Genomic DNA, 16,387 nt, shown 5'->3' with positions numbered 1-16,387 from the left:
CAACTGTTCACCCCAGATCAAATTAATTCTCATAAGAAAGATGGTCATAATTATATACACATCGGTTTAGTGCAAATTGCAGCAAAACCTCTAACACGTAGGGGTCTTAACACTTCTATCCTTTTATGTCTCCGAGATGCTAGATTCACTGACTTCAGTGATAGCATACTTGGTCTGGTTGAATCCAGCCTCTGTAATGGACCTATCCATTTCGACTGCTTTCCAGATCTTACCATAAGTCTATCCGACCCACACATGCTAAAAGTACTTACCCTAAATATCAAAACTTTAGGATATAAAGTCCTTGAAGGAACACAGCCTTTGGCCTTAATTTACAGAATTTATTATAAAGTCACTGGCACGAATATGAACTTCCAGGCTTTAACCAAGAGTCCGAAAGATCATACTCTCTTGATCCAAACCAATCAAGAGAATGCCAACATTAAGATACCTAGAACCATTAGGTGGTCAGATATTAATCTCCCTCCAGATTGGTGTCTGATAAATGAAAGTCGACCAGTAGCCATCCAAAATAGTCTAGTCAATTTAGACAATATAGAACAATACTTTGATGGTACAGTTAAAATTAATTTTGATCGTCCCGCCAGAAAGTCTTGTGACTCCAATCGATCACTTAAATCCTTTACTTCCAGTAGGAATTCTTTCTCTGGATCTATGCCACAAGATAGGCAAGGTCGAGACCAAGAATTAATCAATTCCTTAGCCAATAGGAAATTAAAATCAGTAGATACAGGATCATCTGTTACTCAGCAAGACTTAATGAATGATCTTTTAAATTTTAAACTTCAATCACTTGAGACAAACGCTCAAGTAGTCCAGCCTACCTACCATACTCCTTCCAATCCTGTTAAGGAAGAACAAACATCCCCAACTGCTTCTGATTTTGACGCAGAACCAGTACACCACCAATTATTGGTTTTAACCAGACAAGAACCTTTTAAGTATGATCGTAAGAAACTCTGTAGAGACATAGAAGCCTTAGAAAATGTCCCTCGACGAAACATCTTCAGAAGTAAGTATACTACTGAAGAAAAATTACAAATCCACAAGGCATGGAAGAAATTCATGCAAACCCACAGACTTGAAATATTTTTCTTCGACTTCGTGGAAAAACATTATGAGTCTGAAAAACAATTAAAGGTAATAACCAAAGAAAATTGGATTAAAGAAGACAAGACAGTTGTCTCCTCTAGTCACCCTCCACAAGAAACAATTCTCATTAGTACTGCGAATACGCAAGTCCCAGCTTCACCGTTCAAACTTCCAAAGGAAGAAGCAGGTGTCAAACCTGTCATTGAACAAAACAATTTCACCAACCAAAGCCTACATATCATAGGAAAACAGTTGGACAAAATTGAAACAAAAATTGACAACTTGTCAACCAAACCTCTTATTAAAGAAGTACCCTTAACCAGCTTTAGAGAGTCACCCTCTTTAAAAACCTCAACATCTATTAAGATAGAACAAATGCTCAATAAGCTAGAAAAAGATAAATCAGTTCGTGTCATTAATAATCCCCATGAATCTGATTGTACTTCCCTAACACAAGATTCAGAAGATGAAAGTATTCATTCTATCCAAAAGATGGAAGAAGCCTTTCAGAATCTTGAATTAAAACGTCTTAACGTCAAAAGAACTAATCCTACATCCTTAACCAAAAACTGGTATCCCAGACCAACACCTCATGATCTTCAATTTGAAGAAAGGAATTTCCAATCCCAATTCACTGTTTCATCTGATAAACTCTATGAATGGAATATAGATGGTTTATCAGAACAAGAGTTATTAAACAAACTCCAACATATCTCCATGGTAGCAAATAGCTATATTACTAATCATGACCTTAGTCAAACCCAAATAGTTGACATCCTTGTCTCTGGCTTCACAGGAATGCTTCATTCCTGGTGGGAGAAACATCTCACTGAAGAGTCCAGAAATCTAATAAGAAATGCTGTAAAACAGGACGAAGAAGGAATACCCATCTTCGACGAACATCTAGGACGTGGTGTCCCAGATGCAGTCAATACCTTACTTTATACAATCATACAACATTTTATAAGAGTCCCTTCCAACATCACATCTAGAATCCATGACCAACTAAGTAACCTACGGTGTCCAACCCTAAGTGATTTTAGATGGTATAAAGATGTATTTATGTCAAGAGTTATGCTTAGAGACAATAGTAATCAACCATTCTAGAAAGAAAAATTCATAAACGGATTACCAAACCTCTTTGCACATAAAATAAGGAATACCTTAATAAACGAAGATGGTATCATACCATATGATAACCTTACTTATGGACATATCATAAGCACCATACAGAAAGAAGGATTAAAAATGTGTATAGATATGAAAATATCTAGACAAGCACAATCTGAAAAAGCTATCGCCAAATACGAATTAGGAACCTTCTGTGAGCAATATGGTCTACCACCTACAGCTCCTTCCAATCTCAAAAAGAAATCAACTACCTTCCATAGATCAAAGATCTCTAGACCACAAAACAACTACTCCAAATATCGTAAAGGCAAGTATGCCAAACCAAACCCATTTTATGAAAATCCCAAACAGAAGAGATGGAAAGGAAAGAGAAAATCCTCTGGAAATTCCACTCTAAAGACAATAGTCATAAGGGAAAATGCTACAAATGTGGTAAAGAAGGACATTACGCTAATAAGTGTAAAGTTAAGAAAATCATAAGTCAGTTGAAGATTTCTGAAGAAGAAAAACTTCAACTTATCCAAACCTTAGAACTCCAGGATACTGACAATAGTCACTCATCTGAAGATGATCTTGGTTCTACCTCATCATCCTCATATCAATCTGCTTCTAGTAAGCACTCTACTTCAAACATCAAGCTCGGATGTCTCGATGCTTGTTGTAAAAACATATCAGTACTAACTAAACAAGAAAAACAAGAAGAATTACTCTTAGAACTAATAAGCAACGTTGAGGACCCTGAACTTAAAAGGTTCTACCTCAAAAAACTTAAAAATTTAGTCTCTCAAGGAGAAGAATGCACTAGCCAATCTCAAATTCAAAAACCCCAAATCTCTCTTAGTTCTACACTAGCAAAGTTTAGTAAGACTAAGAAAGAAATCACGGTCAGTGACCTCCAAAAAGAAATTAATAAAATTAAAAAAGAAATTAAGCTTTTGAAATCTGATAATCACGACATTCGTTCACAACTCACTAGAGTCAATACTTCTCCAAAAGAAGAACTATTTAGTTCCTCTTCTTCCAGTAGTCACCATGAGTCAGAATCTGATACACATTCAGAACACTTAGTTCTGAATCTTCTTCACAAACTTAGAATCCGAAAATGGTATTCTAAAGTAACAATAGTAATTGAAGATTTTCGTCTCGAAACAATCGCATTGATAGATTCAGGCGCAGACTTGAATTGTATTCAAGAAGGTCTGATCCCCACTAGGTATTTCCACAAATCAAAGGAAATCCTTAGTGCTGCTAATGAGTCTCCAATGGAAATCAAGTATGAACTTCCTAAGGCACATGTTTGCCAAGATGAAGTTTGTTTTAAAACACCTTTTGTTCTAATCAAGAACTTATCTGACCCTGTCATATTAGGGTTACCTTTTATCGCACTCCTATATCCATTTAAAACTCACCATAATAGGATTACCTCAAAAATTTTAGGACAGAAAGTTATATTTAAGTTTTGCCTAGAAATAGATCTCAAAAAACTTAGACATCTCCAGAAGGATAGCACTTCGCGATCCTTAAAAATAATTTCTAATAAGACTAAACACCTTCAATTCTTGAAAGATGATATTCATCATAAGAGAACTGAAGAACAACTTAAACAAGAGATTGTATCTCAAAAAATCTTTAAATTTGAAGAACAGCTTGTTAAGGAAGTATGTTCTGATATTCCAAACGCCTTTTGGCACCGAAAACAACACATTGTTAAATTACCTTATATTAAGGAGTTTGACGAATCAAAAATACCTACTAAGGCTAGGCCTATCCAAATGAGTCAAGAAGTAATGGATTTCTGTAAAGCAGAAATACAAGATCTTCTTAATAAAGGAATTATCCGCAAAAGTAAATCACCTTGGTCATGCCCTGCATTTTATGTACAGAAAAGTGCAGAACTTGAAAGGGGATCTCCCCGCTTAGTCATTAATTACAAACCTTTAAATAAAGTTTTGGAATGGATTCGATATCCAATTCCCAACAAAAGAGATTTAATAAAAAGGCTTAGTAAAGCAACTATTTTCTCAAAGTTTGAACTACGAGATTGAATCCAATCAAGTTTTCCGGCAAAGACTGATCAAGTGGTGGGATATATTAAAGATATAAACAGAATATTCAGAACCTAATGGTATAACCAACCACTTGGCTCTGATACCAAATGGGGGCGGAAGCAAAATACATATAAGGAAACTAAGTACTCCAGATATTTCATTAGTATCAAATTAGGATTAACTGGAAATTGCAGATTCATAGAATCAATTATAAGAATATAAATAAATAAAATTAGATTGAAAGTAGGTGTAATATTCATGATAAAGTAATGAATTAAAATTAATGATGCTGATATTCGATTGAAAATATATTTATTGAAAATCGAAAGACTTACAAACAAACGTTTCGTCTACTGACGTTTTTAAGAACTGGACTTGGAGCTCGCAGGCATCCTTGATGACATTACTAAAAATAAAATACAAGTGTTTGATATATGTAATACAATATATTTGCTGAGAAGCTGTAGACTCTGTTCAATTTTAATACGCAGAGTTTTTCCGAATTTTTTCCTCCTCCCCAATGAAGCTGGAGAATCCTGGTATATACGAGGGAGGAGAGCCGGAATGATTGAGAGATGGAAGCGGGATCCTCGCTCGGCATGTGCTATTGCTGTAAAGAGACCGAAAGCAGAAGATGCTGTCGGAGACTGTGGCTTTCACGAGGGTGAATACTGTGGAGGAAATGATGGATGAATAGTAAAAGTGATTTTACTATTCATGAATAGTGCCTTGTCTGCTATTGCTGCTTTTAAATTCGGCTGACTTTGTCTTCAACTGCAGCTACTGCTTCATGATACAAAATACCCTACTGGGTCTAAATACAAAGTGCCTTACTGAGACTACATACATACGAATTGGAAATTCCTATACATGCTATTACAATTTTAAAATTCGTATGGGTCTTGAGAATCAGGCGGGAAAATATTTCCTTGTGTGGCTACTGCGCACTGTGAAGAAGCATCCGAAGAATTGTCGGAGTCAGAACTATCTTCATTTTCTTCTTGCAGTTCCTTAATGAGGATTTTGGCTAGAGCCTTGAGCTTTGAAGACTTTTACTTCTTCGAACTGCTCGAAGATTTGGATGACTTGGGTTTACCTATGAAGGAGGAAGAAGGACTAATGTCTGATAATGATTCGATTTCTTCCTTGGTTGGTTCAGGTAAAGCTTCAGCTGATGGGGCTGCGACTGCAGGTATTGGAGATGGCTCCGTAGGGAAATCTCTTAGCACAACTTCAATGATTTTCTGGTAGTTGAATTTATCCCACCACTTGATCAGTCTTTGCCGGAAAACTTGATTGGATTCAATCTCGTAGTTCCAACGGAGGATCCAGGGGACCTTGTATTTCGCCATGAATAAGGCAAACAGGGGAATGCCTTCATCAAAACGAGTTCTATCAAATTTCTTTTGGAATGTGCCTGATAAGACTTGTTTGAATTCATCCGGCATGAGATCGGAGATAAGACCATGATCCAACCACCATCGAGGAAACCATGCAGGAAAATTCAATTTGAAACTTCGATCAAAGGTTATAAACCATGAATGGCTAAAATCTTCTGACTGGTGTAGGAAAATTTTAGACCAGGCTTGGATGTAATCAAAATAAGTGTAATGATTTGAATGGCTAGGGAAAGTGGTACTCCGAAAGGGTTTGGGTTGAAAGAGGGGTATTCCCCATTCTGATTCAATCAAGAATTTGTTAATGGTAAGAGAATAGTACAGGATTCTGTTCTGGTTACCAGGAGTTTTATCAAAGATTGGTTTTATGGTGATGGAGGAGGTCTCATTGAGTATAGTGGTATAGTATTTGAGGGTTTTGTGGAATTCACTTGATTGAAAATGGGAATTGGCTGGAAACATCTTTTTGGCTATGACCTCAGGTGTTTTTAGATGTTTGTAATTGAAGGGGATACTGAAGAGATACTCTTTGGAAGGTTTGATAACATAAGGAGATGTTTTGGTATAACTTACTAAGGGGGATGGCGATTGCCTGTAGGTAGAGGAGAAATGATCATACTGGTTTACTAACGCTGTTTGGTTGTTTGGTCGGATATTTCCTAGAGTTGATCCTAATGGAGTAAATCTATTGGTAATGGCTAGGGCCGAGGAACCGGGAATAGGTTCCTGTTTTGGTGGTGGTAATGAGGCAGGAAGCCTCCTATGTTGGCTACTGCCTTGTGGAGAAGCTGTGTTTTTATTAGACATTCTTCCCTTGCAAAAATTCTCTGGTTAGGAAATCTGGAATGCAGTTATGGCTGCCTTTAATGTATTCAATTTCAAAATCAAAGATTGATAATATGGCTTGCCATCGTGCAAAAATCTGTTTTGATGCAATGTTTTGAACATCTTTTTGTAAAACATGTTTTGCAGATTTGCAATCGATTCTAACAAGAAATTTTTGATTTAATAAATCATCTTGAAATTTACTAATGCATAATACTATAGATAATATTTCTTTCTTAATAGTACTATAATTAGTTTGAGCCGGATTCCATACACCTGAATGGAAACGAACAATTTGTTCAGGTGATCCGGAGGAAGTTTGTTGTTTGAGGATACCTCCATAACCAACGTCAGAGGCGTCAGTTTCAACAATCTTAAAAGAGTTGGGAGTTGGAATGCCAAGACAGGGCAAAGTCTTAACATGATTTTTTATCTGTTTGACAATAGAAGTATGAATGGTAGACCAGGCAGGAGGATTTTCTTTAAGGCGATCAAACAAGGGTTTACATTGTTGACGCAAATGAGGATAAAATTCTGAAACATAGTTCAAAGAACCTAAGAATCTTTGAAGCTGGGTTTTTTCAGTAATCTGATCTGGGAATTTATCTGCAAACTGGATGACACGGTCAATTGGTTGGATGGTAGACCTATGGATATTATAACCTAGGAATCTAACCTTAAGTTGAAATAATTTAATCTTAGTGGCTGACACAACCAATCCATTTGATCTAATGATCCTAGCAAATAAGTGTAAATGTTTCCAATGTTCATCAATGGACTTAGAATAAACAAGGACATCATCAATATAAACAATTGTGAAATGGCTATACTGATTAAAAATCTCATTCATGATATTCTAAAATTCAGATGGTGCATTTTTTAAACCGAAAGGCATAACATTCCATTCATAATGGCCGAAAGGCGTTACAAAAGCAGTTTTGTACTTATCAGATTCATGAATTTGGATTTGCCAAAAACCTGATTTCATATCAAACTTTGAGAAAATAGTTGCTTTACTAAGCCTTTTTATTAAATCTCTTTTGTTGGGAATTGGATATCGAATCCATTCCAAAACTTTATTTAAAGGTTTGCAATTAATGACTAAGCGAGGAGATCCCCTTTCAAGTTCTGCACTTTTCTGTACATAAAATGCAGGGCATGACCAAGGTGATTTACTTTTGCGGATAATTCCTTTATTAAGAAGATCTTGTATTTCTGCTTTACAGAAATCCATTACTTCTTGACTCATTTGGATAGGCCTAGCCTTAGTAGGTATTTTTTATTCGTCAAACTCCTTAATATAAGGTAATTTAACAATGTGTTGTTTTCGGTGCCAAAAGGCGTTTGGAATATCAGAACATACTTCCTTAACAAGCTGTTCTTCAAATTTAAAGATTTTTTGAGATACAATCTCTTGTTTAAGTTGTTCTTCAGTTCTCTTATGATGAATATCATCTTTCAAGAATTGAAGGTGTTTAGTCTTATTAGAAATTATTTTTAAGGATCGCGAAGTGCTATCCTTCTGGAGATGTCTAAGTTTTTTTAGATCTATTTCTAGGCAAAACTTAAATATAACTTTCTGTCCTAAACTTTTTGAGGTAATCCTATTATGGTGAGTTTTAAATGGATATAGGAGTGCGATAAAAGGTAACCCTAATATGACAGGGTCAAATAAGTTCTTGATTAGAACAAAAGGTATTTTAAAACAAACTTCATCTTGGCAAACATGTGCCTTAGGAAGTTCATACTTGATTTCCATTGGAGACTCATTAGCAGCACTAAGGATTTCCTTTGATTTGTGGAAATACCTAGTGGGGATCAGACCTTCTTGAATACAATTCAAGTCTGCGCCTGAATCTATCAATGCGATTGTTTCGAGACGAAAGTCTTCAATTACTATTGTTACTTTAGAATACCATTTTCGGATTCTAAGTTTGTGAAGAAGATTCAGAACTAAGTGTTCTAAATGTGTATCAGATTCTGACTCATGGTGACTACTGGAAGAAGAGGAACTAAATAGTTCTTCTTTTGGAGAAGTATTGACTCTAGTGAGTTGTGAACGAATGTCGTGATTATCAGATTTCAAAAGCTTAATTTCTTCTTTAATTTTATTAATTTCTTTTTGGAGGTCACTAACCGTGATTTCTTTCTTAGTCTTACTAAACTTTGCTAGTGTAGAACTAAGAGAGATTTGGGGTTTTTGAATTTGAGATTGGCTAGTGCCTTCTTCTCCTTGAGAGACTAAATTTTTAAGTTTTTTGAGGTAGAACCTTTTAAGTTCAGGGTCCTCAACGTTGCTTATTAGTTCTAAGAGTAATTCTTCTTGTTTTTCTTGTTTAGTTAGTACTGATATGTTTTTACAACAAGCATCGAGACATCCGAGCTTGATGTTTGAAGTAGAGTGCTTACTAGAAGCAGATTGATATGAGGATGATGAGGTAGAACCAAGATCATCTTCAGATGAGTGACTATTGTCAGTATCCTGGAGTTCTAAGGTTTGGATAAGTTGAAGTTTTTCTTCTTCAGAAATCTTCAACTGACTTATGATTTTCTTAACTTTACACTTATTAGCGTAATGTCCTTCTTTACCACATTTGTAGCATTTTCCCTTATGACTATTGTCTTTAGAGTGGAATTTTCCAGAGGATTTTCTCTTTCCTTTCCATCTCTTCTGTTTGGGATTTTCATAAAATGGGTTTGGTTTGGCATACTTGCCTTTACGATATTTGGAGTAGTTGTTCTGTGGTCTAGAGATCTTTGATCTATGGAAGGTAGTTGATTTCTTTTTGAGATTGGAAGGAGCTGTAGGTGGTAGACCATATTGCTCACAGAAGGTTCCTAATTCGTATTTGGCGATAGCTTTTTCAGATTGTGCTTGTCTAGATATTTTCATATCTATACACATTTTTAATCCTTCTTTCTGTATGGTGCTTATGATATGTCCATAAGTAAGGTTATCATATGGTATGATACCATCTTCGTTTATTAAGGTATTCCTTATTTTATGTGCAAAGAGGTTTGGTAATCCGTTTCTGAATTTTTCTTTCTAGAATGGTTGATTACTATTGTCTCTAAGCATAACTCTTGACATAAATACATCTTTATACCATCTAAAATCACTTAGGGTTGGACACCGTAGGTTACTTAGTTGGTCATGGATTCTAGATGTGATGTTGGAAGGGACTCTTATAAAATGTTGTATGATTGTATAAAGTAAGGTATTGACTGCATCTGGGACACCACGTCCTAGATGTTCGTCGAAGATGGGTATTCCTTCTTCGTCCTGTTTTACAGCATTTCTTATTAGATTTCTGGACTCTTCAGTGAGATGTTTCTCCCACCAGGAATGAAGCATTCCTGTGAAGCCAGAGACAAGGATGTCAACTATTTGGGTTTGACTAAGGTCATGATTAGTAATATAGCTATTTGCTACCATGGAGATATGTTGGAGTTTGTTTAATAACTCTTGTTTTGATAAACCATCTATATTCCATTCATAGAGTTTATCAGATGAAACAGTGAATTGGGATTGGAAATTCCTTTCTTCAAATTGAAGATCATGAGGTGTTGGTCTGGGATACCAGTTTTTGGTTAAGGATGTAGGATTAGTTCTTTTGACGTTAAGACGTTTTAATTCAAGATTCTGAAAGGCTTCTTCCATCTTTTGGATAGAATGAATACTTTCATCTTCTGAATCTTGTGTTAGGGAAGTACAATCAGATTCATGGGGATTATTAATGACACGAACTGATTTATCTTTTTCTAGCTTATTGAGCATTTGTTCTATCTTAATAGATGTTGAGGTTTTTAAAGAGGGTGACTCTCTAAAGCTGGTTAAGGGTACTTCTTTAATAAGAGGTTTGGTTGACAAGTTGTCAATTTTTGTTTCAATTTTGTCCAACTGTTTTCCTATGATATGTAGGCTTTGGTTGGTGAAATTGTTTTGTTCAATGACAGGTTTGACACCTGCTTCTTCCTTTGGAAGTTTGAACGGTGAAGCTGGGACTTGCGTATTCGCAGTACTAATGAGAATTGTTTCTTGTGGAGGGTGACTAGAGGAGACAACTGTCTTGTCTTCTTTAATCCAATTTTCTTTGGTTATTACCTTTAATTGTTTTTCAGACTCATAATGTTTTTCCACGAAGTCGAAGAAAAATATTTCAAGTCTGTGGGTTTGCATGAATTTCTTCCATGCCTTGTGGATTTGTAATTTTTCTTCAGTAGTATACTTACTTCTGAAGATGTTTCGTCAAGGGACATTTTCTAAGGCTTCTATGTCTCTACAGAGTTTCTTACGATCATACTTAAAAGGTTCTTGTCTGGTTAAAACCAATAGTTTGTGGTGTACTGGTTCTGCGTCAAAATCAGAAGCAGTTGGGGATGTTTGTTCTTCCTTAACAGGATTGGAAGGAGTATGGTAGGTAGGCTGGACTACTTGAGCGTTTGTCTCAAGTGATTGAAGTTTAAAATTTAAAAGATCATTCATTAAGTCTTGCTGAGTAACAGATGATCCTGTATCTACTGATTTTAATTTCCTATTGGCTAAGGAATTGATTAATTCTTGGTCTCGACCTTGCCTATCTTGTGGCATAGATCCAGAGAAAGAATTCCTACTGGAAGTAAAGGATTTAAGTGATCGATTGGAGTCACAAGACTTTCTGGCGGGACGATCAAAATTAATTTTAACCGTACCATCAAAGTATTGTTCTATATTGTCTAAATTGACTAGACTATTTTGAATGGCTACTGGCCGACTTTCATTTATCAGACACCAATCTGGAGGGAGATTAATATCTGACCACCTAATGGTTCTAGGTATCTTAATGTTGGCATTCTCTTGATTGGTTTGGATCAAGAGAGTATGATCTTTCGGACTCTTGGTTAAAGCCTGGAAGTTCATATTCGTGCCAGTGACTTTATAATAAATTCTGTAAATTAAGGCCAAAGGCTGTGTTCCTTCAAGGACTTTATATCCTGAAGTTTTGATATTTAGGGTAAGTGCTTTTAGCATGTGTGGGTCGGATAGACTTATGGTAAGATCTGGAAAGCAGTCGAAATGGATAGGTCCATTACAGAGGCTGGATTCAACCATACCAAGTATGCTATCACTGAAGTCAGTGAATCTAGCATCTCGGAGACATAAAAGGATAGAAGTGTTAAGACCCCTACGTGTTAGAGGTTTTGCTGCAATTTGCACTAAACCGATGTGTATATAATTATGACCATCTTTCTTATGAGAATTAATTTGATCTGGGGTGAACAGTTGGCAAGTTTCATGATCTTTACTAAGAGCATAAGCTTGTACAACCGTTTTTACATGGTGTTCAGTTCTAAAAGAGGCTAATGCCCATTTCTTTTTATAAATATTTTTTGAAGATATTTTTGGAATATTCCATTCAGCAAAGTCTAGACTACTGTCTGTTTGAAATTCAAATTTTTGTTCTTCATTGACAATGTCAGGTATTGTTCCTAAATTTGATCTAGAGCTAGTGCTGGCCATAGAATTAGATCTAAACAATCTACTCATATCAATAAATTCAAACAATCAAAATACAGAAACCTTAACAACAAAATCTTACTAGTGGTTCTAATTACCAAGCTCTCTGGGTCACGCGCGCCGCTCAGGCCCTATCCTCCGGGACTTACTGTTTGGGTGACGTCTTACTGCTCAGACCTTATGGAGATCAGAAAACACTAAGAAGATTAAACTGATAAGATAAACTGGAAAGAGACTGAAAGAAATTAAAGATATAAACAGAGTATTCAGAACCTAATGGTATAACCAACCACTTGGCTCTGATACCAAATGGGGGCGGAAGCAAAATACATATAAGGATATATATATATATATATATATATTGCACAAAGTAGTTAAACTTTACAGATCAAGATGACCTGAATTCATTTCCACAAAAATGGATAGGAAGAAAAGCTTGTAGCTCTTACAAGCTTGTTCCAGCTAAAATATGGAAACCATCAAACAATAAAGACTTTCAAGACCACCTGTGCCAACTTGCTGCTTGAGTAACCCACTAAGCTTGTATATTTTCTTTTCCTGGAAACAACGTTCATGTCTTCTGTGTCAACAAAGCCAACATAATGCATGTATATAAAGAAAGAACGAGCATTCTCAGATTAACATAACAATAAAACAAGAATATCAAACTGTGAAATACATTTATAGTGCCAATCTAAAAACCTAAGGATGTATCTACAACTAGTTAGCATATATGCCAACTAGTTTTTCTTTCCATGTGTGTGTACGTAGGTGTGCGAATGTTATATATATCATATATACCCAGAAAAGCAAAAGCAGAAGAGTGTAAAATTTTATGCATGATGACCATGGAACTTACAACGGAATTCAAATTAACAATTCGACTCGGAGATCCTCTAATAAGGGAAGGCAATAGCAAGACGGATAGCAACGCTGGAGCCAGATGATTCACTTGCAAGTGTTCTTCGTAACCATCTTTAGAAAACTTTTGCGGCTCTGAACACACCAAAGACATAGTAGTCCAGCAAATGACCGATCAGATTCTGAAGGGATGAACATTTGAAATCAGGTAAAAATGTCAACAAAGCGATCAACCTCCAATTGAAAATATCCCAGCATTGTTGATAAGAACATGGAGAGGTCCTAAACGAGCATTCCATGCTTCGGCAAATCTCACAACAGAATCCAATGAAAGCAGATCAAGTTCCATTACCTATTAAAGTTAAACAATAGTATTGTTTGTATATAATTAATGAAATGTAGATATTAGCGTTGGCCCTGTTAATAAGTTACCTCAATATTGAGAGGAAACCCCATTCCAGACCATTCATTTTGCCACTTCTGGATCAGCTCATTAGCTGCTTTCGTATTCCTCACCGCCATTACAACATGCGCGCCTGATTCCGCCAGCTGCCTGTTCAGTTTTCATGTTTAAGCAAAACTAATTCAAAATTCACAATTGAAACTGAGAAATGGGCACCAGGTTATCAAAATTCTCAGTAACCAAACGGTGGGACCCCTAAGTCCCAATGCAATCTTGCAAATTGAGTTGATTTATTTATACTAAACAAACAAGCTAACAAGAAAACTGAAATCGTCAATGTTTGGAGATTTGAAGGAAGGAGAAGGAGGAGACCTGGCGATTTCGCGGCCGATGCCGCTGGTGGATCCAGTGACAATGCAAGTGAGATCGTTGATGGGAGGCAAAGGCATGGGGTTGGGCACCAACGAGAAGCTTTCGTCGATGAGGGTGAGGAGGACGACGACGAGGAAGCAGGGCAAGATCGACGACGAGCGACGAGCAGGACGAGGGACGTTGGGGATCCTCGCAGAGATGAGGACGAGCAGGACGTTGGGGATCCTCGCGGTTTTCTCTCCGTGCTTACGAGTCCGCCCAAAATTGGGGTTCTTCGTTAAGAACTCGTAAGGAGGCGTGTAATCCGAGCGAGTCCCACCTAAGCCCATTAAAGCTAATCCGGTTGCACACCAAACACAGGACTATAGTCTAGTCCAGTCCAAGCCTTGCTAATCCTGTCAAACAAACGTGTCCTTAATGTACAAGGAAGGACCACCACCAAGGCACCAAAGGACATAAAGGCTTTGCCACGTTTGATGATCAAGATCATGCCCATATTACCAATTGATTTTAGAGAACTTTAACGAAAAGGTCCCGGTACTGTTCACTTTAACGAAAAACCACATTTTTACACTAAAAAGTCAATCATTGTACTATTCATTTTACCCTTTATTTTGTCCTTATCGTTAAAACTCAAAGTTTTCAAGCTATTTTCATTAGTTTTCCTTTGATTTTATCGTGCTGATTTTGTTGAAGTACGAATAATACACTTGAAAATCAAATTCAGTTGTCGAGTTTTTTATCATGTAAATTGTTGTAACATGAAAGAAACAAGAGATGATGGTGATGATAAAGAGTAGGATAATAATTTTGCTTGAGGGCCATGCTTTAATTTCTTGTACCATATAAGGATGATGCATTAGCTAGGGATGTTTTTTGGGATGTTTGAGCTATAGTAAGGGATTATTCCACTACCAGACTGCTTTTTTTTTTCAAAAGCACTTTTACAAAAAAGTTTACCAAACACTCTGCTAATTTATTTCACAGCCACTTATTCTCACAGCACAGCTGCTTATTCTCACAACAGTTTTTTTTTCAAAGCACAGCGATACCAAACCAGCCCATAGACTCATGAGTTGCATATGCATCACTTTTTGTTAACCCGTTGAATTGTTGATGTTTTATCTTAGAGAAAAAAAATGTCGGTGATAGGAAACAAGATTCCTAATAGACGAATTTTTGAGAATGAAATTCACCTCAAAAAAAAAAAAGGCATTACATATGTTTATAAAAAGTTATATTACTCCTAAATTATCAATTGATTTTCCAATGAGATTTCAACCGCATGAAAACATAATTGTTGTGCCTTATGCATGAACGTAGCAAGTCTTTACTCTATCTACTAGTAATACTATTGCGGTGTACGTGTTTTTTATTTTTTATTTCCGAGGGAATCGTGATGTAAGTTAATATATAGAAGAAAGGGTTCTTGACCAGTAAAAGAAGAAAGGGTTGTGTGGCAGAATAAAGTACAGGTGTGCAATAAGAAGATCTATCAATTTATTGAAATTTAAAAGGACATGATTGGCATTTCACACTGTTGTATCAGATTGTTGACCTCACATTTTTCAACTTAGCATTCATCTGCCTAGCTAAGTACGTACTGTAGAAGTTGTTGGCTATATCGGTGTCTTCCATTTCCAGCAAAACGGGGGATCTCACCTTTTTTTTTTTGAACAAAACAGGGACCTCACTTGTTTGTGACTTTGGATATATCCCTCAAACATCCTAAGAAAAAAATGGAACTTCTGATATGGGGCCACAAACATCCTAAACATCTCAAAGGGTCCCAACAATGTAGTATATTAAACTAAAAGGTAATGATAGAGAGATGAAATTTTAAAACTAAATTTTGAAAACTAAATGATGTGGTTATTGATGATTGAATTATTCCTGAAGTTGGGCCTGTCAAATGGGTCATGTTTGCAGTATTTGTGTCATTTTCATGTAATCTCTGTTACTTAACAAGTCATGTCATACCCATTATCTTAACGGATTCTTAATGGATCGTGTCATTTTATCCGATATAATTAAAAAGTAAAATGACATGACCTAACCTGTTAAGACCTTAAGAAAAGAGAAAATTAAAATTAATGGGTTGTGTGATACTTTGTTATTCAATACGATAACTATTGTCGTGAATGGTTGTCTCTCATTCTTTATATTTTCATCTCTAGAAATTCAAGTACGATCAAATTGAAATCTACCATCTTTTTTTTTTTTAAATAAACATTGACATGTACCAACATAATTTATTCTCAAATTGAACTGTACATATGCTAAATTAAAATGTATTCATACCGAATTAAAATGTATGCTTACTAAATTGAAATGTACCATGCTGAATTGAATTGTACCCTTTTTGGCTTGAAACATACTGATAGGTTTTAGGGGTACAAATACCTTTCCATTAGCTTTTTACATACTAAAACTATGATAATATAAGCGTATCAATAGCTTGGTATGTATCTAAACAAAAAATAAATAACATATCAAAATACTAATTTGTACACAAATTTGGATTATGTAGCGTACCAATAATATACCAAATTACTGATACGCTATTTTTTAATATATATGGGCATGCATATATATATATATATATATATATATATATATATATATATATATATATCATTTGGAGTACATTGGTTCGTTTCAATATCACCTTGGTTTCTTTGTTAAAAAAACATTGTCTTTTTTGCAAGCACAATTTTTTTTTTTTTGTTATTATATAGAA

The 16,387-nt window shown here is 35.7% G+C and overlaps 1 protein-coding gene across 1 annotated transcript in view; it reads right to left on the bottom strand.

The window, feature by feature from the left end:
* Positions 1–14,065, bottom strand: part of LOC126628472 (dehydrogenase/reductase SDR family member FEY-like) — a 17,726-nt gene extending 3,661 nt beyond the window's left edge. Inside the window, exons 1-5 of the mRNA XM_050298176.1 lie at positions 13,648–14,065; positions 13,305–13,425; positions 13,107–13,224; positions 12,871–13,007; positions 12,518–12,643 (exon numbers count right to left, since the gene is read on the bottom strand). Of these exons, the coding sequence (XP_050154133.1) occupies positions 12,518–12,643; positions 12,871–13,007; positions 13,107–13,224; positions 13,305–13,425; positions 13,648–13,976 (831 nt within the window). The 5' untranslated portion in view covers positions 13,977–14,065. The remainder of the gene's footprint in view (positions 1–12,517; positions 12,644–12,870; positions 13,008–13,106; positions 13,225–13,304; positions 13,426–13,647) is intronic.
* Positions 14,066–16,387: the final 2,322 nt, after the last annotated feature.

The sequence above is a fragment of the Malus sylvestris genome, chromosome 7, assembly GCF_916048215.2.
Source record: "Malus sylvestris chromosome 7, drMalSylv7.2, whole genome shotgun sequence".
NCBI classification, from domain to species: domain Eukaryota; kingdom Viridiplantae; phylum Streptophyta; class Magnoliopsida; order Rosales; family Rosaceae; genus Malus; species Malus sylvestris.
Note: the sequence above shows the minus strand (reverse complement) of the source record. Positions and strands in the feature narration are given on the sequence as shown.